At 34.3% G+C, this 25,612-nt stretch overlaps 1 protein-coding gene across 3 annotated transcripts in view; it reads right to left on the bottom strand.

Moving 5' to 3' along the window:
• Nucleotides 1-1,973: 1,973 nt before the first annotated feature.
• The window catches only part of LOC122718676 (zwei Ig domain protein zig-8-like), an 87,694-nt gene continuing 64,055 nt past the window's right edge, over nt 1,974-25,612 (bottom strand). For all 3 annotated transcript variants that reach the window (XM_043943913.1, XM_043943911.1, XM_043943914.1), the window contains 3 exons: nt 9,100-9,227; nt 6,443-6,611; nt 1,974-5,075 (listed from right to left, as the gene is read on the bottom strand). In XM_043943913.1, the coding sequence (XP_043799848.1) occupies nt 4,987-5,075; nt 6,443-6,611; nt 9,100-9,227 (386 nt within the window). In that variant the 3' untranslated portion in view covers nt 1,974-4,986. The remainder of the gene's footprint in view (nt 5,076-6,442; nt 6,612-9,099; nt 9,228-25,612) is intronic.

Here is a 25,612-nt window from a genome sequence, read left to right as displayed (position 1 = left end):
CTCTATTCTCGAAGCTTCGAAGCCTTCCATCTCGAACAGAGCGAGCGGATCTTTTTCTTCCTCCAATTTCTTTCCTCTTCCCCGACGGGGAAAGAAAGAAGAAAGAAGAGCGGTAATTAAAGAAGGATCGGGATATCAAGGAGCGGTCGAATTTCAGCCGAGCGGTTGAATTTTCTCGCGTCATTAAACCGCGAATGAACAAAAAATGGTGTATACTTAGCAGGAGAGGGGTGGAGGAGAAGGAGGAGTGAGGGAGAGGGGAGCGGAGCGGAAACGGAGAAATTGGGGGCGCGCGCGCGAGGGAAGAGGCGAGCGGGCGGCGGGGGAGAAGGAGGGGCGGTGGACACGCCTACGGCAGGTGAAATCTAACGGAAGATTGAAGAGGGTGACCGGTTGATGTTACAAAGCGGGAGAGAACGCGCGAAAAAGTCTCTCGTTGCGGAGGGGTAATTAGCGTGGGCCCGCTCGGTGGATTAATTAAAACCGGGGCTCCTTGAAAATGTGACGTGGACGGTTGGTTACTTACTAAAACGAAGGAAAGAAAGGGGCCGGGGAATGAAAGGGCTGTTTCGCGGCCGAATATAGGCAAACGGTTTTGTGAAGAGGAGAAGGAGGGAGGGGGGGAAAGAAAGAAAAAAATTCTCTCGATAATTTTCCCCTTTTCACCATTTTTTTTGTTTTTCTTCCTCCTCCTCTTCCTCCTTCTCTCTCTTTTTCCCTTTGCTCGAGTGCCTCTTTAATTAAGCGAAGTCCCTTAATTCGCTACCCGCTGTTTGTGTAATGTAAACGATTTGGAAATCGATTCAGGAATAATTGAGAAATTTTATGGATGTACGAGTGGTTGCGTTGATCTCTTCGAAAAATAAAGATTTTGATTGGAATTGTCGTGGAACAACCGAGATGTCAATGTGATACTTCATCATTTTTCTTTTTTCTCGAACGCTTTTAATTTTTTTATCTGTTTGTAGAAGGAATTTAGAATCTTGCAAGAATAGGAATTTCAAGGAATTTTCATATAAGTATTGATGTCTTTGAAAAATAAGAATTTTGATTAGAATTGTCTTGGAACGATACCTATAAGATATTTTTAATCTAATTTTTACGTAATTGAGATGTCGTGATTTGCTTTCATAATTTGCTATTTTAATTTGTTTTCTTTATATACGTAAATATCGATTAAAAATTTTAAGTAATTCATTTCTTTGAAAAATAACAGTAGAAAAAATGAGTTTCAGCCAATAAATGTTTGATGATTCGTATCCAATTTGAATAAAATATTTGGTAACAATCTTTAAATTTATTAACGAAAGAATCATTCTGTATAATCTCGAAAGATACGAATCGTAAATTTTGATATATTTTATGAAAATGTGGATTTTCATAATTTTTTGAACATTTTCAATTCTTTACAATTTTATTTTGAGTGAAAATATAAAGTAATTAAAAGAAGACAATTCCAAGCAGTATATTTGGATAATTCATTATTAATATTAATATTAAAAATACGTTAGTAGCTGTTCAAATATTAATTCAATTTTGGATGAAAATATGAATAATTGATAACACGCCAGTAAGACGGTTCGAATAATTAATTAATGTCTCGTATTAGAGAACTTTCAAGATACGCTTTAACTTTCAATCCAATCTAGGTACTTTTATTTATCGAAGCTTCGTCAAATTTTTTTTGTTCTTCTTCTCAAATCCTTCGACTTTAGAAAATTTGCCATTCTCTGGAAAAAAGATATTATTCATACTTATCTTGATTAAATGTGTATACCAATTTTTGGTAATCTATAATTTTTACAGCTAGAAATATTTTTGAAAAATATTTCGCAAGAAGTTAGGATTAATTGAAATAAAATTGATGAAAAATATTATCTCGACGACGTTATCGTTCAAACGCTGAAATTTCAAGTCATACGTATTATTTTCATTAATGGGAGAAATTGCGGAAATAAACATTGAACATCGAGTCAAATTTCATCCTTAATTTAATAAATTGCTACAACGATATAATAAAGTTCAAGATCCTTAACTTTATGTACATTTGTAAAAAATTTTTTTTAAACGAAGTTATAATAATAATTGGCTAGTTTCTGTAATTTTCAAAACTACAAGTATCGTGTACTTTTTTTTTATGATTATTATACGTTTATACATATTCAAGATATACTCTCGTCACTCTTTCGTAAAAATGCTTACAGCTATGGTGTTATTACAATATGCGAGTAACGTGAAATGCAGTTTCGTGTGCCGTGATTCAGACGAAATATTCATCTCATGCGAACGAGTTTGCCGACAAAAGATACAAACGTATCCTTTCTTCCAATTCGCTTATTTCGAAAAATTAAATATATATTTATTTACGTATCTGTTGATGAGAACAATTAGACCGTATTTCTTTTCTTTTACCTTTCTTCAACAATCATGGTCCCTTGGATAAAACAAATGCGTTTCTTGTTCATGGAACGAACGTAACGGTGGTTACAATACGATATATTTACATTCTCTCAAAGAAAAATATACATTCTTAAACAGATTAATAAAACAAAAAATAAAATTATAATATAACAAAATTTAAATTTTATTTCTCGTAGTGAAGAACTAGGTAATACAATATTGTTGACGAAAGATTACTATTTTAATATTATACAAGATATAGTAATTTGAATAATTACTTTTAAAATTTGCGAAACACAATTAAGCAACAGCGGATCGCTAAACTATGAATTACGAACAAAACTAAAGAATCAGGCAGAGTTGAATCGCATTAATCCGTTGAAAAAATGAAAAATTTCAAATAATTATTTATTAAAACGCTCGAATAACATTTATCTATCGTATAATCTCGGCTGTTCGACACTTTTTATTATTATTATTATATTTCGAACAATAAATTATCAAAGTAACTTTATTAAATATGACTGATTCAATCACATTACATCTCTCTTCCTCCACGATTTTTTATTATTTACTTTTCACCATAAAATTTTCTTGATAAATAAAAGATATTTACGAAAAAGAAACTTGACGTGATTTACCAAAGAGTTAGTGAAAATTATTCGTTGGTTTTTCTTTAAAAGCGTTACCTAGTTCCCCGCCAACGCAAACGTACAATTAAACTTCGTTTCTTCGGTTAGACAGAATATTTCACTTTATTCGCTCTATAACCATGCTTTTACCCGGTCGACAGCGCAAAAGTATCCGTGGAAAGTGGCAGTAACTTCCCTCCGGTCGGAAATAGGCTGTAATCACAATGGTTTAGAGGGTTCCGTAAAAACAGGAGAGAATTAAGTGGTAATCAGTACGAATAGCCCCACCGAGCTTTCGGATAAACTGTTCCGCCGTTTCTTTCCTTAATCCACCGTAACACATTTCTTCCTTAAACTCGTGCACAACGCATCGTTGCACTCGATCCTTAACGCTGACGACATAACCTTCTTTTATTTTCGAAACAACATAAAACTCTCGACGCGAGCGCAATCGACGCGATCCACTGTTTCCTTCGTAATATTTATCGCACTATACATCCGTGAACAAATCTGCGTACTCGAAACACCAATAACAAACTCCGCGTATCGATAAATTTGCTCGTTGCGAAGAAAATAATTCCGCAGTTGTTGCAAGCCAAGACGTAACCTACATCTTTTTCTCGTGCTAATCTCTCTGCCGGTAAAGCAGAAAATCATAACGATTGTACGTATCGACGATGAAAATTGAAATCAATCGTGCTTGGTGAATGTTCGTCGCACAAAATTCAAGCGCGTACGTTCCGCTTTTAATAAAGCAAACGGATGAGACTAGAATGATGTAAAAAAATTATAAGTTCTTCGAAGTAAGGCAAAAATATATACGTACCTATATATACGCATATATTTACATTCCAACGTCCTTTCGTCTTAATTTTCATTTCTATTAATTACGTTTCTTCTTCCTCTTTTTTCCCCCCTCTCCCTAATCATTAATGAATAGGAAAATTCTTGCAAATCTATCTGATATGCAACGTGTTCTAAATTAATTCCAATTCTTCGGAATCACACCGTGAAATTAATATTCCACGTTCACATCGTGGATTTCGTTCCCTCTCTCGTAAATCCATTAGACAGCCGCAAGGGACGCGGAAGATTCTACGCTCGTTCTACATCGTTCTGGGTGGCGTTGATTCTATTTCCCGGTGACAGGAACAGAAATGTAACAAGTTTGGCCGGGGAGGCAAGTCGCTTCGACGCTTATCCTCTTCGAGATAAAACGTATAAAATGGGCGAAACTTTTCGATGACGTGGAAAGAAGCGAGTTTGTTGTTACCACAACAGGACGAACGTGTTTCCAACGTGTTTTTATTTAATTAAATCCAGTGTCGATACCAGTCGTTCCGTCGTTACTTCACGATACGATCGTGAAATTACACACGTGTGCATGTATGTACACTGGATGGTCATGGCGATTCTGTGAGAGATGGGATCTATGAAAGGGGGGGGGGGATTTTTTATAGCTATTTAAGGCGATAATGAAGAATAAGGAAATTCGATTCGAAGGCTTTCGCGGTTTTCGAGTAAATCGAGTTTGAACATTTTTCAAAAGTGAAATTAATCAATTCTCTGGATGAAAGATTATTCTAATTATGAAAATAAGCAAGAAATGTAGAATATATTTTTTTCGTTTAAAAAATTGATTTTCAGAAGGAAATCAAATTTAAAAGTTCATCGATTGTTTGAATCTTAACTCTTTGACGTATTATTTTTTATTTGAAAAATTTAATCTCATATTTTTATTTTAAGTCATATAATCTATTCTGACTTTCAAGATCAAATTGTATTTTTTCTAGGTGAAAAAAGGATAAAAAATTCTTTTTCTCTTTTTTTAAATTAAATATAATATACGTGAGCGTAGATAGAATAATCGAGAGAAATTGATTCAATTTCAGAGCGGATGAGCGGATTCAGAAATGCGCGGTTAAAATCACTATCCATGAAAACCGAACGCTGGCTAAATGATCATGAAAAGAAGTAGGATGAGGGTAAGTAGGGTCGCAGCCATTCTGTCGCCACTTCCGTGATGCATCGCTGCTGGATGCTCTGCAACAAACGGAAATTTACGATGTGATGTAAAAAACACTATTTTTCCTTTCCATTGCATTGTAACGAATTACACCGATAAGATAACGTTAGTAGCGAGACTGTCGAGAGGAGAGATCAGAATGAATCTCGTTTCTTGACACTTTTTTTCTCTTAAATTATATTCGATGAATAAGGAAATATAGGTTAAATTAGAGTTAAATAACAATCATTTTTCGTTATTTTATATAAATATTTTTCATATGTTCATGCTCATTGAACAAAAAAATCGATATAAATCACTGTTCTCCGAACAAATGAAAAATTATCGAAACAGTTTCTTAAATCGAAAAAAAAATAACGTGACAGAAAATCGAATAATTTGCTACGTAAATTCTGAGAGAAACAAATTTAATTTTGCCGCGGAAAAACTGTTTAAATTGGTAGAAGAAATCGGCGTTTTAAAAAGTTGGAAACAATCGTTCGACATCGGCATCGTTATGTTTCAAGCAATTAAACTTAATTGTACGGGCGAGCGTCGTCCTCTAATACGTTCGAGCGATGCGTAAATGAAATTTCTGAAACTTGCGAAATTGTTTGGAACGCGGCGCGTTTACTCGCGGCAAACTCTTCCGCCCGAAGTTTGTTCGGGATGTCGCGCGAAAGGGGACCAACTTGTACGCGACCGAAGATTTCATTTTGATTACGCCGGTTTACGAAAACTCGTTTGTGCCGTGTTTCAAGCGCCACACCTCGGCAACAAAACGAATCAAGATAATGCCCGCGTTATTGTAATAACGTCGCTCCTTTCCGTGAACCAAAACACGCCGATATTTAATTTTAAAGCGGTCGTCTATTTGGGTCAATGCGATGCAAAACCATTTTCAGCTGGCTTTTCTATAAGGAAGACGAAGCATTTAAGCATTCTCGTGAAATTTGTTCGATTTGGATGAACGATCTTGGATTATTTTTAAAAATTGTGAAGGGATCATTAAAGAATGATATCGAAATGTAGTTTAATCGTGACAAATAATAATTTATAACATCTGTTGATATATTGTCGCAGTGACATTTCGATTGATCGCTTAAACATACGAAAGTTTTTATCGATAATAGTTATTCGATGTTGTTAATCATTTCGTACGTAAAGAAAAGAATCATATCCACGAAAACTGGATAAGAATTTTTCTGCTCAAAAATAAAGATATATAAAGTATTAATATATATTTATTTATTGACTTGTAAGTATTTTAAATTTACATTAGATGAAACGAGACAGTCAAAATAAGATGGATCTATCTTCTAAAACTAAAACTACTAGTTACCCATTTAATTTTCGAAGAAGAGAGAAAGATTAGAGAATTGAAATTTGTTTTTTTTTCATTTACCATTGACGATATGGACGTGCACACTGCTCGAGTGGGTATTGCTTGGCGAGCATGTGTACAGACCGGCGTCTCTGTCGATCGCTTTCTGGATTAGCAAACGGCTGGAAGTCACGGGTCCCTTCTCCGTGACCAAGCTGATCCCGCCCCTCGGTGAGTCGAAGTTAATCGCCTGCGAAACAGAAAAGAAGACAGACAGAGCGCGCCTAGCATTACCTCGTGGCTGCAACCGAATAGAGCCACTCCAGACGAGGGGGAGAACAAGTGTCTTCTCCGAGTGGCGAGATCCATTCCAATGGAACAAATGCCTTTAAAACACGTTCCCGTACTCTTCAACCTTACCGCTACCATTCCCTTTCGTATTTTTAAGTAAACGGGCGCGGTTGATAACAATGCAACTAAATGGACGTTTTATTTTATTCTTCATTTTTATTATGTAGATGATTTCTTTTTTTTTTTTTTTTATGAATTTAATTCAACCTTGAGATTTATTTGTTCGTCACGCTATTATAGATAAATGTTATTATTGGTTTGACCAAGATAAGAGTAAGGAGAATAGTTAGACGTCAATTTTCTAAGTAAATCAATATTTTCTTTTTTTTCATTCACTAATTTTATATTAGATAAATGATCTGTTATTGGTTTGATCAAGAGTTTTGAATTTTTTTAAATGTTAGAGAACAATCAGATTTTGTAACTTTTGAAATTTTTTTTTTTGACGAGTACATTGTTTTCATCTGATACATTTTGAAATTTGTTTGTTGTTCGCATGCAACAATGTCACAATAATAAATAAATGGTTCTTTATTAGTTAGAGCTATTGGTTTGACGTTCTGAGTATTTTTAAATAGAACATTTTACTATCACGCGTAATGTTGCATGGAGTTTTAGTTGGATCATTTATAATTTGTCGAATAATTAAAAATTCTGAATTTTGAAAAAAATGTATTGACGAGTTTCGTGTCGCCTCACGATGATAAAATTATATATCATAACACTTGCGATCTGGAAATTTTGGCTTCTCTTTCTAACTTATCGAACTATATATAAAATATATAATATCGTCTATATATAAAAAAAAAAAAAAAAAAAAAAAAAGATTTACTTGCAATACCTCGTCTTAATTGATCGAGATAACCACTCGCCCAATCCACCGCTGTCTCTCTTCGTTTTCGACGAACGAATCTCGACGAATTAAAATAGGAACGAAATACAAGTCGAAAAAGACGTAAAATAAGAAAAAAAAAAAAATAACTCGTTCACGATATGTTCCATCCGTGTCATTTCTTCAATTGTTCGTAATAAACGAAGACAAAAAGAAGGGGGTTTGGTTACAATAGGGTTTTCCTCCGATAGATGATAAATCATCATGGTTGACGAAGGGCCATCCTCGGCCCTCAATCAATACCAGATTTATCCGAGTCGTGAATAATTTACGTTCCAGCTATCTTTATTTACGCGCCTGCCCTCCAACGCATCGTTGTCCAGGAACAATCGCGAGCTTGTTAGCCGACTTCATAAATAACTCGGTTCGTAGGAACGCTTTCGACTGGTGCACACCGGTAATCGATATCATAGGATAACAATGGATAGCCACGTGTGTATGTACATGCATACATACGTATAATCCGTGTACCAGTGATTCTTTTTAAAAGGAAAGAAGAGCGAAAATATCGATTATTAGAAAGTAGTGATTATTATTATTATTACTCTGCTCTTATTCTTTCCTGATCAATTTTAATAAAATGAATCTCGAAACTCGAGTAATTTTGTTTCGAAATAGAAAGTTTAAGAGAGAAAAAAAAGACTCCGAGAGCGGCGATAAAAATTCGATTAAAAATCTGAAGAGGAAACAGAGGAGATTATTTCACTTTGACAAAAGCTTTGGGAATAGCAAATTTGCAAGTTGGACACTTTTAATTTCGATTAAAAGTCTAAGAGATGGATAGAAATAACTCTTTGCCCTCGAGGCTTTTTTCGAACAACGGACAAACTCGAGACGATTTTCCGTATTTCCGTATAAAACTTTTATATTTCGATATTTTACGTATCTTTATTACATATAAAGAAAATAAATTTGTCGAATATTAAAGTCTGTATCGTTGTTTTGCGCGATATTTTATAATGTCTTTCACCTTATTTCGACTTATTTCGTCGAAAGGAAACTTTATAATCCTTCTTAACTCCTATTATACGTAACATTCACCGTCTGTTATTTTTATTTTTTGCCTTTTCTTTATACCTCTTGTTTCGTCTCTATCTTCGTCACTGCTCTCTCGCTCTCTCTATCGTCAATTTCTTCAAACTCATCCTCGCTCGAGACTAATCATCGCCACGTTCCACGCTTACAAAAAGTTTGAAAATAATATTGAACTGTGAAACTCAGACCAATGTAGTCCGATCCTCGACCACAATCTAATTTGAGATAAGAAAATCCACTTATTCGACGTTATATTGTTCTATGTTTCGTAAGAGGTTAAGAATCTATTCACAAAGACGATATTCTGAAAGAAAATGAATTATAAAATAAATATTATCGCTGTTCGAATCCAAGTGGTACCTGAGAGGAACGTGCATTCGAGTGCAAAAGGTTAAAAGATATACGCAAATAGGAAATTTGAAAACGATTCGGAGATCTTGCTTAAAAATATTCAGCTTACTTCGTGATCGTGGCTCCAAACGATCGTGGACGGTGGCTCGGGAGCGTATCTGACCAGGCACGTCAGGTTTATCGTACTGTCCTTGTTGATGAACAGATCCGGCCCTCCGGCGATCTCTGTGACCGGCTCTGCAATCAATAGATTCAAAACACTTTCGTATTTCGAGAAATGAAACATGATAGATGATTGGTTTTTAATTATACAAGAGTCTAATTTTTTCTGGTAAAAATTGCGCGATAAATTCATTGAAATTGTGATCAAAGAATATACGTTAAAAGCGTATATAGATACAGAGAACTGGATTAAACTAAAAGAAATGGGACACGCGAGAGGAAGAGAGAAAGAGAAAACTCTCGAATGGTCATGCATCAACCACGGTGAAAGATTTTATATTCATTATTTCGCTTCATGTCTAAACGTACATTTATAAATCGCATGGAAATTATTGTTTTTTTCCGCGCAATATTTCTCGATTTGTTGGATATAGTGTGCAGCTATTCGATCCGATATCCGTTTTTATTTTAAAGCTAGAATTCAGTTAAAAATCGGTGGATTCTTAATTAAAATGAAAAAATTCCATTAATTTAAATTTTGGATAACTTTTGGCCGAACGAATTAACTTTCCAGATTCTTAAATCACTTAAGAGATTCGACCGAGAAATTCAAACAAATTTTTTTATATATTTATCTTGTGAAAAGTAAAAAAAGATTTTTTCGTTGTCATCATCGTGCACTGCCATATTTTCTAAATTTCTATCCATTTTTCGTCCTTTTTTATCATAAAATATTTCATTCGAAGTAAAAGTACTCATACAGTACTGATTCTAAGAAAATTTGAATTTACTTTGAAGAATTTTCAGTTCTTCTTTATTTTCCATTTTCAACTGGAAATATTTTTTATAATGTGACATAATAAAGCATTAAAATTTAAATATTTCGAAAACTTGATAAAAGGTTGATTCGAAACTTCAAAGATTGATTTTGACTATACATTAAAATCCAAATTAAACAATTTTTACCAATTAACGACGAAAAAGATAGTTTCGATCGAGGCCTTTGACTTTCTCTCTTCTGTCGCGGTCGAATTCAATCTTATTGTTAGACGCAGGGAGGGGGAAGGTCGGTCGGGATAAAATCCAATAACGTTCTCGAGGATCTCTGGATGCGATATATATCTCGAAGGGAAGACTCGACCGAGGGAATACCGATTGGATCGATCGGTGCAAGGGAACTTTACTCTCCTTACGAGGAGAAGAATTCGCGTCGCGTACAATCAACGAAAGGCCGGGGCTACTTTGGAATGCGTCCACTCGTTCGTGGGTGGATCGTTTATTGAACCGTTTTGATCGAACGTCTCCAAACGTTGTTCTGCAAATGTGTTACCGCGATACGAAATTAAATAAATTTCCGGAGAATGAGCAATTCAGCTTCGAGAATCTTAAACCGACCAATTTCTACTTCATTTCTAACGTAAGAAGCTTCTGAAGAATGAGCGTGTCCATCGTCGAAATATCTCATTTTTGCTATTTTTCGTCGTAATATTTAAAGTCAGGGTTTGTTTAAGAAGTTTTGTAAAGAAATACTATTTATTTGAAATTCATAATGTGAAATAATGGAAATGTTGGGAAAAGTTTATTGTAAATATATTTTTGTTTCCTTTTTCTTTTTTTTTTTTTTTGTATCTTAAATCGTAGATATTTCTCTTAATAATTATTATTTTTGCAGTATTCTAAATATTTTGAAGCATATTCTAGAACAAAAAAAATCATATAACGAAATATATAATATATATATAATAATACACGAAAAATATTAAACTTTCAAAATCTGAATTTATAAATTTCTCGATAAATTTTTATGAGAAATATCGCAAACTAATAAAAAAATAATCTTTTTCATTTTATAAATTCATAAATTTCAAATAATTTACAATGATATATGTTTCTCTATAAAACGTTTCTATTATACAAAAATAATTTTGGAAGAAGAAATTTAAATTAGATTAAAGAACTATATCATATTTCTATTAAAAATAATATTAAAAAAAAAATAAAGATTCTTTGAAGCCACGTATTGCTCAATCATCGTATGGTTGTCACACGAGAAGAAGCACGATGTCTTAAGCGTTCGATATCGAGTTCGGATTATCTGACAAGCTCGGGTTCCGGATTTCCTCAGTTTGCTGGCCAACTTTAGAATCTGTGCTGCCAACTCGAAGACCTTCATTTCCTCTGTCCTTCGACTGTTGAATGCGCCGCAATATCCACGATACAACATAACGATTTACGGATGTTTCATAAAACTGTCGTTCCACTTATCGAAGTGGAACGAAACAAAATTCGTTACATTTAATTTATAAGCTATAAGCCAATCAAATATTTACCTAAAAATTCAAACTCTTAAATCGTTAATCCAGTTCGAACGAAGAGAATTAAAATAAACGTTTCATCATAGAGGATATTTTGGACCAACTATTACATACCAATTAAACGTGAATTATTTTTTTTCCAATATCGATAACACTGTTTTTTTTTTTATTGAATGGTGTTTGTGACAGAGCTCTTTGTTATTTATAATTCGTGAGCATCGACAATTTTAGCGAATACTTGTGATAAAGAATATTTCACAATTAATATTAAATTAAAAGAAGCATTTTGAATATTATTAAAAACGAATCATATAATACTATATATCTATATTCTGTTTCACTTCTCTTTTATTTTACTTTAAAAAGTGCCCCTTCAAACTATATATACAAATCATAAATGTAATACGATCTTTATGATTTGTTTTCAAACATTTTCGTACATAAACTCCACGTGCTGTCGCTGTTGGAAAGAAGCTCGCAGGACGACACAGGGGCAAGAGAAGTCCTTCGCTAGAACCATTTATCCCCACTTCACACGCTTTGTTGACATTCTTGACACGCTACATAGCAACAGAAGAGCTATAATTTGAACATTCAAAATCGTAAAAATTATTTTCATTTATGAAGTTACGTTAGGAAATATTTTATATATACAATTATTATATTAACTCCTCGAATTAACAAAATTATATTTATAAATTAAAACTATCGTTACAAATCCTAATTAGCTTACGCATATTACGAGAAATGAAAAAAATTGTTTATATCAATACATTATGATTCTTTGGATTCTATGATGATGTATCGAGGTTTAGATATAAATTGTCGTTTTGAATTAATATATATATATGACAAATATCATGATAAAAACAAAAATGCGTGTGAAAATTACATCCCGCGCTCGTGAAACTTCTTTTACGAAACACANCACAAAAAAAAAAAATAATAATAATAATAATAATAAATCAGAATGTAATTTCAAAGTAAAATAAGAATTATCTTCGAATCCGGTTTATAATTGCATCGTGATGTTCGAGTTAAAGCAAACTCGAAGCTATCGGATGTAGTAAAATTCAGATTTCACCGAACGGAACGATTGTTTGAGTTCCGCGTCGGAGGATCCTCGAAATTTGGTCGGAGGGGATGGAGCAAACATTGACAATAGTAATCATGTTGTCGGTGCGGTCTTGTTATTCCCCGTGGCATTTTGGGAGGAATAACAGGTTTATCCATTCGCCCTCCGTCGGCCGAGAGAGGAGAAAGAGGTGGGAGGGAAAGGCAACAGGGATTCCTCGAGTTTCTCGAATTCTCTTTGGCAAGTCATGATTTGCTGACCAACCCGGTGTTCCACCTTCAATTTTCGACCATGTTCCCTTAAGAGCCAGGTCCTGCGCATTCTTGGACAAATACGTCCTCCTGTAAACGAAGTTGCTTCTCTAGGTGGCGGAGAGAGGCAAATTGCTTCGTACGACGTCAGCTTACCGCTCGAGTAAATTGGTTTCTTCTTTCGGGAACACATGAGAATCTTGTCTTATAAGATTCAAAACGAAAGTGAAATTATATTCGTTTTTCTGGGAAAAATTGAAAAGCGAAGCGGTGTGCTCGGTTCTCGTATTTGAACAGAGAGATGGCGCTCGAGACAATAATAAGAGGTTAGGTAATAGTAGACACAAGGCAAGTTTACTCCTTTAGGTAATTATCCAATGTAGTGTATTCAATAACAGGGCCTGAGATTTGAAACCTCCATTCCTCAGCACTCTCTAAGTGAACAACAAAGCAATGCAAGGAGGATCTAAACTCACGAATCTTCATTCTTTTGTTAATCTTGTTATCCGTTTTCCCCTCTTCATTACCTATGACTAATTGCTCGAATCTTCTATTCTGCAGTAGTTTTACTTTTAGCAGCATTGTCTTTAGACAACCAGTCGTCAGCATTGCTCATGATATTGAATTGATATTGAAGTCTGAAATTAATCTTAATTTCAGAATCCTTACTCTTAAACACGAGCAATTATAGCAATTATAGATCCAAAGTTTTGTGCCTCCACTCTGCTAATTTGCAGTGCTTAGTTTTATTCTCGGCACTGGTCAACCACAAGCAATAGGCTGAATATAATAGTCTGAAATTTTCATTCCACTAATTTCGCCGTTCCCAGGCCAGTTTCTCGTAGCATTATTCATGGACAGGCGTGTGGACAACGTATAATGGCCTCTAATTTCGCTTCCCGTGAGCTTTGTCCTCGGCATCGCCCGCTGAAACCTCGCCCACGACCACCAAGTGCTGGCACCCACATGACGTAAAATCTCTCTCTCTCTCTCTCTCTCTCTCTCTCTCAAACAGCAATTCACAGATATCCCAATCTTACCTGATCCTCGACGAATCCTTACGAATTATTAACAAGAGAAATAAGAATGCGTTTCTTGTTAAATTTTTTTTTTTTTGTAAATTCTCACTCTCTCGATATCAAAAAAAAAAAAAAAAAAAAAAAATTTCCAAGAGTCTCAAGGGACGAGAGATTTCTCACTTTCCCGGTCGATGGCCATTCGAGCGCAACTAGAGATCTTCCACCTCCACTCCTTGAGAAGCCTTAAGCGGCGTTGGTGCCCCTTCAACGGCATATTGCTTCTCCTCCGGGAACTTCGAGTGGAGGTGAAGGAACAAGGGGGGCAAGTATTTGTATAGAAGACATTTTACGAGCTACTACCGGCACCACCTCTAGAGAATTCACTCTCCTCGAGGGATAATCGATCCCTCGCTCTTTAGTAGCCACCCTCCAAAGGAAATTCAACGACGCTCGCATAACAAGGGGTGGGGGGAGAAGGAGGAGGAAGAGTAGGCAAAACTCGATAAATTAGGCTGAAAGTTCAACGGGGACTTGATTGATTCACTATTTTACTTGCCCCGTCGTGAACCGCATCTTCGAAAAATAAACTCTTCGTTGAATATTCTGGGCTAATCCAGATCGTTCGCGATTATTATTTCATACATTTTACTGGTCACCGATGGAAAGGAGTCTCGCCTATTCCTATTTCAAACGCTTTATTGACATTCCTGACACATTACATAATAATAATAGAAGAACTATAATTTATATTCAAAATGGTAAAAATTATTTTCATTTATGAAGTTTTTTATAATATGTCTAGCTTATTCGTATACAATTATTATTTTAATTGTATAAAAAAAATAAGAAAAACACTACATAATAATAGAAGAACTACAATTTAAATATTCAAAATGGTAAAAATTATTTTCATTTATGAAGTTCTTTATATGTCTAATTTATTTGTGTATGTATAATTATTATCTTAATTATATAATAAAAAAAAAACCTACATAATAGTAGAAAAACTACAATTTGAATATTCAAAATGATTAAAAATTATATTCATTTATGAAATTCTTTATAGTCTAATTTATTTATATATGTACAATTATTATCTTAACTACTCGAATAAATTACAACAAAATTAAACTTAATCGTTAATTGTATAATTAACGAGAAATAAAAAAAAGTTAAAATTGTCTTGGTACGCCTATTACGCTAATGAATCGAGGTTTTAGATTAGTATATGCGACCGAATTAACCAATCAGATCCTTCAACGAACAGTACTTTCTACTATCACGTAATGGCGCAAATAGGTCATAAATCTAATCTAACACGGGTATCGCGATGCGAATATAGCTAGGTAGAAATATCGCAGGGAAGGAGAAGGGGGAGGGGAGGGGGGGGGGGGGGGGGGGATAGCGTTTAGCCCGATGATCCAGTTAACCAGGAAACTCGTAAGGTCGGTCTAATTCAGTGAATTAATATCTTAGCCGAGAGCCCGTCGATCTCTATCTCTAATTGATCTTTACTTGGCCTTCGTGCCATGACAGGAAATAAATCGAGGAGGCATCCTGATACCTAAACCTCGACCGCGACTTTGGCCGCAATTGAATCACCGCGGTTCGCAAACGGGAAAAAAAAGGCTAACAAAGTGGTAGAGGATAGCGGTAAATCGACGCTCCGCCAAGAATAGAATTCCATTCGACGTTGATACACCGAAATCCCGGCGATCTAATCAATTTGATTCCAACGGATTTAAAACCTATCCAACGCTCTTCTTTTTTTTCCCCTCTCTTTTATTTCGTTCCTTTCGAATTCGTTTCGTTAAAATTAGAAAATGAAATGTTATAGAAGAGAAATGGATTAAAATCGAAGAATCATCAAATTTATTATATAGATAGATTCGTTCGCGTATTATTTTGTTAGAAAAATGGAAACGTATGGAAAATAGTGTATCTATGAATCGATTGTAAGGATAAAACGGCAGATTTTATTATATATCTTATCGTTACTGTATTATTCTTTGTGCAGAATATTGATGGAACACCTTTGAAAAGTTGAGAATCCTTACGCAAAAATAAACACGAAAATTAATGTATACTTGCCTTACTACCAAGAATTATATACGTTACAATATCAATCAAACAGTGAAATATTCATTCTCTGTACAAATAATGATAAAATATCAGTTTCGTAATATCCATTGAACGTAATAAAATAAAGAAACTAGGTACGTCTTAAAGCGAAACTTTGCAGGATGTCTACGTTACCGATCGCGCACAAGTATAAATGAAAAGAACGAATGAGGCGGAACAGTTAAAGTTGAATTTTCGCGGATTAAAGTGATTACCGACGGCGGGGAAAGTTTGTAAATTTTCATCGTGTTCATTTGCGCGGTTTGAAAAGGATCGGTGGAGGGGGGAGGAGTGAAAACGAGAAAAGCTTTTAACGATTGAGGGCCAGCCGAGCATATCGGTTACAGTAACCAGGACTGATTCCTACAGAAGCATTGCTTAATCCTGTTTCGATAATCCTCTCACAGGCACTTCGACCAAATATCTCACTCCGACCGTGGAATTGCGACGAGTTTGAAAAGTGCCGCGCGGAATCAAAGGAGAAATTTAAACGAATTATCCCGTGTTTCCTAATGTCCCGAACTTGGACGCTCGTAATCCTCTTTCAGCTGGATACTTTAAGTCTCTATTTATCTTCGCTAGTGGCGTTGCAGGGAAGAACGGACAGAGAGAATTTTTTTTTTTTTTTTTTAACAGAATCAATTCATCTGAATGAACAGCTATGTTAATATTGGTATTGCCAATTTTTAAAGGTATGACAATAAAAATTATTGGATCAGTTTTATAGATTAATCGGATCTAAATAAACATTTAAATTGAGAACAAATTGAACGTATCTGTATATCAAATTTTTTTTTTTTTTTAATTTCATTTAATTGTAATTTTTAGTGAGAAACTTTTCGAAGATTGATTCTAGATTAATACTTATATTAAGAATTATAATTATTATTTTTCCATATTCATTTTTAATATCAGATTATTACATGAATATACTATACATGATTCAAACTTTCTTTGCATACATTTCTTGTATACGTTTCTTCCCTATATTTCTTTCGATTTATCGAATCTTCTACGCGTAAAATTTAACTAACGCAACATTTCGAATTCCACACGCAAACGAGAAGCGAATATTTTACGCGAAAACGAAATCGACATGAAAATGGCTCGGACTAAGACGAATCTCTTCTGAAAAGAATCTACTACGCATGCGCAGGGAAGCGAAAGGAGACTGAAATCCGAAAATTGGTCTCAACGAGATGAACAACTTAAACCACCAGGAAGATTTCGTTTGATCGAATCGAGGAAAGGGGTTGCAACAGACCCGATTATTGCGACACCGTCTAGCGGGCAAGCAATTCCTGGGAAAGCATCGGTTAATCCGGTTTCGATAATCCTTCCATCATTGCCACTGGATTCGAGTAGTTTCGACTCGGAAGAGAGGGTAAGATAAAAGAGAGTGGGGGCACGAGTTTAACCCTTCGCGCTCGGTCGCCGATCAATCTCGTTCAAGAATTCGAATCGTGACTCGTGAGAAAATCGAGGGATCTGCTCGAAATGATATATCGGATGCTAATGTATATGTGTTCCGTCTTCGCCTAAATTGAATAATAATTTAATAAATAGAACATAGATCGTTTGATTGTGTATTATATATTATAAATTTAAATTGTATGTATAATTTAATAATCTCGATGATGTTAATTAATTAATCAATTTGGTTATTCGAACAAGATAAAGAATTAATCATTATTAATTCTTCAATGATGATATAAGTAAAAATTTAAATAGTGATATTTTGTTTATGAATATTTGTATTCGAAGATATCATTATCCAGATGTAATATATATAAATAATAAATATTATAAATAAATAAATAAATATTACAAATAAATAAATATAATAAATAAATAAATATTATAATAAATAATAAATATTATAAATAAATAAATATTATAATAAATAAATATTATAAATAATTTAATTTTTATAATGCATTTCTTTTAAAATACATACTTGAAAAATCGAATCGATTCGATTCTCCGAATTAATTCGATCATTTGAACGATCTATCGTAATCCTTGATTACGATACCGATATTTTTCTATATCAATTTTTGAGCTATTTCTTTTTAATCTCTAGAATCTAAATATATGTTACCAAATATATTAACACTTTGCATGATATAGAATTTATACAACAAATCGTAAAAGTATACCAATCATACGAATAATTACATTAAAATTATTAAACTTTCGAAATAATAAACAAACAATTAATTCGATCATTCGAACAATCGATATCCTATCATAATCCTTGATCTTGATATTTTTCTACATCAACTTTTAAATTATTTTCCTTTTCAATCTCTACAATCCAAATATATCTTAATATATAAATATATTAATACTTCATATAATATAAGATTTACAACAAAATCGTAAAACTATTCCAATTGTAAAGTTTACTTACAGACTGATTATAATTATAATTAAAATTATGAATTAACGAACAAACAACTAAACTCTTCCCGAGCGAAAAGACAAAAAGGAAGAAAAATTCGAAAAGAACGAGAGAAGGAGAATAGAGATTGAAGAGGATATTAAGGATAAGGATACATAAAGTTTCGTAAGTTCAATACGGTGGCGAACGATTTGGCCGATAGCCAATCTCTTTCCAGTCGGTTTAACTGAAATAAAGGTTGTCATATTGAGAATTTGTCGAAAGTAATGTAACTCGCCGTTGCAAAGAGCGAGCGAGCGAGCGAGCAAGAGAGAGAGAGAAAGAGAGAGAGAGAGAGAGAGAGAGAGAGAGAGAGAGAGAGAGAGAGAGAGAGAAAGGTTTGCCAGGGAATGTCGTTCCATCCGGGGAACGTTATTTTCCAGGATTATCGCGGACGATAAAACTGGTTCCGTCATCGCGGTTGGGAATAACGATCGAGGTTGTTAGTCGATCGCGGTTGTCGAAAATAACCGCGAGCCTTTTAACCGGACCTCTCCCTCCCCTCCCCTCCCCTCCATCTGAATTGTACCCGCGGACGGGCGTTGCGCGATTTCTCTCGTTCGAAAATTTATCGTTCGGCTGTGATTAATCCGTGGTGAGAACGTATTTACGAGCCAGCTTCAACGACGCTGTAACCGCCGACGAATGCGCTCGTTCGAGCGTATTTTCAAGGTGAACGGATATTTTTCTATCGATCGATTGATCCGATTCGATTCGATCCTTCGCCGAAATTGTCGCCATGTTCACGCGTATATCCTTTCTAATTTTTTTACGAAGATATTATTCGAGAAGGAGTATTGAGTAATGAGAATTCGTTGATAATTGACGTTGTTCTATTTATTTATTTTTATCTAATTATTTAGTAGAAGAGATGGTGAAAATATAAGGTAGAAATGTGAGAGTTTGATTTATTTATCGTAATATTTGATATTAATTATTGAAGCTCCATGACATTTAGAAATATATATATATATATAGGAGATAAAGGAGATATTGTCAAGGAGAAGTATTGAGAATTTGATTTTTTTGTAATAAGAAGATAATTGATATTTGTTATTTAATAAAGGAGATGGTGAAAATATAAGGTAGAAATATGAGAGTTTGATTTATTTGTCGTAATTGATAATAATTATTGAAACTTTGCAATTAATTTTCAAAGATTGTCACGGATATGCACATTACGTTCTTGCTTTTATCGATAACCCTACTTATTCACTTTCCTCTGCTAGAGGAAATAGTGAAAATGTAAGATGGAATAGAAAAGACATCTAGAAATAATATATATATAATGAGAAATTTAATTGAATTAACTTTATTATATACGGTTAATGCGTTATAATGTATTCGTATAAGTAAATTAATTAAGAATAATAATTTTGTAATTTTCAAAATGGAATTAATAATGAAATATTTGTGTCTTATTTCTTATCTTAATTAAGAATAATAATTTTAAAATCTATGTAAAAATAATTTGGAAATTACCAATATCTCGATTAATAACGAAACATTTAGAATTGATACAAATCAGTATGAAAAAAATATGTGAGAAATGTGTCAACAAAAATATTTATATTGGAAACATTCAACGTTGTAAAAAAATTGTCGAACGATAAATATATCGAGTCATGGTGGTATAGAATACGGGGAAACCACGTTACAAAAATATTGTATTACAGAAGAATTGTCGCAATTTTTGTTCCCTGTTTCCATCGAAATTGTGTTTTCAAAATAGTTGCTATAAGAGAAGAAGATTGATTGTATATTGAAACTTAATCTCTTCAGGGACACTGCAACACGAAGAGGCATCGTTACAGTACTTTCAAAGCAGTGATTGTCAAGTGAAGTAAAATATTATCGGTGCTTCGGCTTTTTTTTTCCTCTTTTTTTTTTTTTTTTATTAAAAGATTCTGCGTAGTGATCAATTCTTCAAAATTTTAATTCAAAAAAAGAAAAAAAAATTAACACACATCTCCTCGAAAGATTATTCGGAACGAAGATTAAAAATAAAATTTTACTGTGTCGACACCTGTTTTCAAAACTAAATCAAAGAAAGTAAATTTGCTGTAATTTTAAAACACTTAATAAAGATTCGATATAATTATGCCTATTTCTTTGACAACAGATACCTGTTTTCAAAATTAAATCAACGAAAATAAATTCGTTGTAATTTTAAAACACTTAATAAAGATGTAGTTATGTTTACATCGATATTAGACAGGTAACGTCTTCCCTACTGAACACTGTAACGGGCGAAGTTACGTTTACGATTACGGTTCAACTTGCAAGAAGATTCGAAATTCGAAACGATAATAAACTTTTAAACCTTTAATCGCCTTCTCGTCCTCAACCTTGCACTAACCGTGTATTTGCGTGACGAATAAAACCGATCCCTCTAAACCGCACAATGGACCTGGAAAGTTGTTGTGGCCCCGATCTTATTAGAGGAACGAATATTTCGAGAACGACTTTTCGAGAAGTTGACTCCGAGTATTTGGAGGGGAGCGTCTCGTGACATTATCGTGGTCTTTTGCGAGGGAATGGCTCTTGTTGAACGGTTGTTGAACGCTTGGAAGTTCTCCCTCTCTTATGGGTGAGTGGGAAGGGGAACTTGGTAACACGCTTAACATGCTTCGTCGAGAACGCGTGTATACATCGAACGTTATCTTATCTTATCTCCGTTAATGACAAAACGGTCAAGTTGCGTCGATATTTTATATTAAATGTTCACGCTTGAGTATTTATCCCAAGATTATTTCAAAAGGTGTTTTCAGATCTTCGAATTTTAGACCGGAGAAAGTTTTAAGTTTGAAATTAATTAGAAGATTAATTGATTACATTACAGAGACTATGTAATTTCGATTTCGTTCTCAAGAATGAAAACGTAAGAGATAAGATTCCACATTGTTATTTACTTATTTTCACATGTAAAGTGTGAACCAACAATCTATTGATACTTTTTATAATTTATTGGTATCCAATTAACCAATTTCATTTACATTTTGTCTCTATATTTATCGATTTATTTTTTTCACCAATTTTTCCTGACATTGATGATGGACGAAGGGAATCCTGTCTCATTTTAATTAAACATTCTTAATTAAAGATTCGATAGATTAATTTTAATTTAAAGGTATAACTCATTGGAAAGTACACGTGCCGAGTCGAGTCCGACGATAAAAGGGTTGGGATTTATAAACCTTCACCGTTCGCGTCTCTCGGCTTAACCGAAAATTTCCAACCGAAACTTTTTCCCTCCAATTACCTTTGCTCCTCGCGAAGTGGCAGCAATTTCGCCAATCTGTAATAAACCTGTTCGCCCAAACTTTTCTTGAGAGAGGGAGTCAGTCTCGACTCGCCACGATGAACCATAACGTTGTCTTAACCGAGCCTTATTAAGAATTTTTTTTTTACGCTTACGTTCAAAGATAAACTCTTTCATTAAGCGATTCAACGATTCCAAATTAAGATCGCTCGTTTCATTTTTTTTTTTTTTTCATTTTTCCTTTATAACATCATTCCTTGAAAAGCATTTGATAAATCCTTAGTAATAAAAATTTCAGATGTATCAATTTTACTTACACAAAAACTGAGAATACTTTTTCAATTTTTGACAAAACAAAATTTTCTAATCTCCTTTTATTTCAAATTCTTATTATAAAAAGGAAACGAATTAAATTCGATGCATTAATTTTCCAAAAAAAAAAAAATACTAATATTCTTCTACTAATAATTAACACGCTCTCCAATTTTTATAATATCCTTCGTTTCATGTTTCCAGCGATAGAGGTCATTAATGGACGAAGGGAATCCTGTCTCATTGTTCGGCCGATGATCAAAGCCGTGGTCCGATTTCCGTGACTGCGTCCTGGAGATACGCGAAACCTATCGGCCAGCGCATCCGCATACGCAATCAATTTCTATCGTTAATGGCGTGGACGGAAGATTATTATCGAGGAATGCTCGTGTCGATGATGGAAGAGCGGGCACGTGATTCGGGTGAGGATATGGCGCGTAACGTATGGGAAGCAGAGATCCTGGAACGGCCGTAGGAGCGAATGGATTAGATGGTTCGAAACGCGCCACCAATAATGCACGCGTCGTTCGCACGCTTCTACGCTTATCCCTAATGTTATGACTGCGCGCGCGCGTGTGTGTGTATCGTAACAAAGTAACAAAAATATTTTGATCGAAATGTATGGCATCAATGATACATTGTCGCTCGCACGTTTCTCTCCATATTTATTATTATATTTACTTTGTCTATAGTATAGTGTATAATAGTATAGGAAAATATTCGAATGCTATTTTGTAGAAAAAAATTTGTAATTGTAAAATTGTAATAAAGTTGTAATAATTGTAAAAATAAATGTGTTGCAGCGCAATAATAATTAACATAAATAAAGTTGAGTAATAATTTAAAACATTAATATAATTTGTCTTTTCTTTCTTTAATCCTCTTCATTCCTGAAATTCAAGGATTGGACTTGTCTCTAATATTTCTTTAAATTTGTCTAATAATCTCTTAATTTGTCTTAATTTCTTCTTCTCAAATTAATACACAGGATTATCCAATATTTGAATATTTCGTCATTTTATATGTAGAATATTTCGAGTTTTGAATATACGATTTCATCTGGAAATATTTTGAAATTTTTCAAAAATTGAGTTCACGTAATATATATACATATTTATAATAAGATAAGATAAGATTTGGAATACTCTGATGAGATGAGCTGTATACATCGGGTGAACGTCCTCGTGGACCGAGTCCGACGTTATTGTCCTTTCGAACGCCAGTCACGATTTTCAACCGCAATGGAAATCGCTTTGCGACGCCTTCAACCTTCTGCTTCGAGATGCACGCTTCATTATTGATCCCCCCACTCTCTTTTCACGTGCCAGAATAATTTATCCACGCCTCTGGCTGACGTTCCACTCGCAGGTCACGTCACGAAATTGACGGTCTAAGTATTTACAGATGAAACGAGCCACTGTGCAGCGAATCGATTTCTTATCCTATCGTGTGCAGGCTTTCGCCCATAAATTGCCAGCAAAGTCGTTTCCGACTTATTGTAAAATAATAACGACTCGTTTGGCAGTGATGGTACATCAAACACCAGATTCGAATTCGTCTTTATGGGTGTTTAAAAAAATGTTTAAAAAAATCAGTCCACGCTTTGAACATTTCTTTGAGCGAACGACAGTCAATATTTTTATTTTACCACAAATAAGCACAAGTTAGACTTAAGAGGAAGAAGTCGAATGCGACAGATCTGAATGAATTAACGACTGCGAAATGATTATTCGTGTCTTCGGTAATGATTGAAAAATATAGAGGTTCGCACATTGTGCCGGTTTTTTTCCCCGGGCAATTATTCAACTAATGGAAGTTCCTCGGCAGAGCACAGTTAGCGTGGGTCGGTGAAAAAAAAAGGGTAGGGGTTGCTGAAGGAATATATCAGTGTATCGTGCATAGAGCGCAGCCAAGGCCCTGGTATTTTCACGAAAATAGCACGTTGCACTTGAGGCACGAGAGGTAATTACAATAGCACGGTGTAACGCCGAGGTTCGAGTATTGTTATCACGATGATCCGGCCACTCCTTCTCCTACCTTGTAATTATTCAGCCGGTGCGCCACACTAACCCTATAGTCATTGAAATTAAAGCTTTTTGCATTTTCAACGGCGCGCCATAACGCCTCGTTAATCCGTCACGATGACGGCACTTCGTGGCTCGTATTAGCAATAAATTGCGCACGAGAACGTCGCGATTGTATTCGATCTTATCAAAATACCGCTACGTAATTTACTCTTTTCGAATTTCACGCAAAACTTCTTTCTTAAACGTTTGTAATTAAAAGTTCTTTAAAGTTTGTAATTATTTACAGAATGGACTTTACTGATTTCAATAATTTGAAAATACAGATTCTCAGATACAAGAACTTGTTCCTATACTTTTCTTTATTTGCACTTCACAGTATATGGTATGACACGCGGCGAAAATTACCGAAAAGAGCCGAGTATTGACGGAGATCGGCTTTGCGCAAGCGCAATATATCGTGCATAGTAGTGCCTCGTTCACTTTCGCAGTAACAATCGACAAAAAATATTTTCAATCGTATCATACGTAATTATACAAATTAGAAGTAATTATAGAATAACGATCAATTACAATTCATTTCAATTAACAGAGGACTAACTGTAATTCGTTTAAAGCTTGTGTAATCTCGTTTATTCACGGTATACGATCAATCGTAAAAGATTCTCATATTCGCTATAACATGCAGCTTCTCTATTTACCCCAAGAGAATATTGTGATCCGGTTTCGTCATAGAGATCAGTGACCCGCGTATTTCAATTCGTAATCCTGTCGTCCGATTTGCACAAGACTCTTCAGCCTGTATTTGCGAAGAATCTCCACTGTAGAGAGTTGAGCTTTCGGAACAGCTTCGGGACAGGGAGTGTAAACTAACCGCTTCAAAACATTTAAACTCGAATGCTTCGTCACGTGTATTTTGAAACGGTTGTCCCGTTTATCTTATTGTGTCACGCGACGATATTAATTCGCGCGAAGAAGGACGGAAATTTCGATTTATCAAAGGAAATACCAAAACAAAGAAAAACACGATGATTGTATCCATTGTGATCGAATTGAAATGCTTGAAATATGAATATTGTAATTAAATTGCAACAGAGATCAGTTTATTAATTATACGTCTGACCTATTTCCCATACCCATGATCGAACAATCGTGAAAATATGATAAAATCGCAGTATCTTTGCATATAAAATATTAAATAAAAAAGAAAAAAGATAGAAAGTATATATTTTTTTTCTCAAACTGGGAATAAATTTTTATTTCCTTGGCAATTTTAAAATGGCGATGATAAAAAATTCATCTTATGCTTTTTTTTTGTATCTTCAAAAATTATATTTTAAATTATATATTTTAAATTTTATCGCGCAAAAGAAAAACGAAACTAATAATTTAATATTCTTAATTCTTCTTTCATTCTTTCACCTACTTTGTTACTTGAAATGTGTAATTGTTTAATTGGATAATACATCGTTTCACTTTTGTCAGATTTTTATCTCGATATACGGTCGTAATATAATTTCAATGCGCGATTACAATGTTTTGCTTGGCAAAAAATGGCTCTTCTCGCAATCCTTCTTTCTGATTTCATTGGAATAAAGGACGATTTGGGCGAGCAGGGCGAGAAGGGTAGGGAAATTT

This window comes from Apis laboriosa, unplaced genomic scaffold (genome assembly GCF_014066325.1).
Source record: "Apis laboriosa isolate Shangri-la unplaced genomic scaffold, ASM1406632v1 scaffold68_cov148, whole genome shotgun sequence".
Taxonomy (NCBI): domain Eukaryota; kingdom Metazoa; phylum Arthropoda; class Insecta; order Hymenoptera; family Apidae; genus Apis; species Apis laboriosa.
Note: the sequence above shows the minus strand (reverse complement) of the source record. Positions and strands in the feature narration are given on the sequence as shown.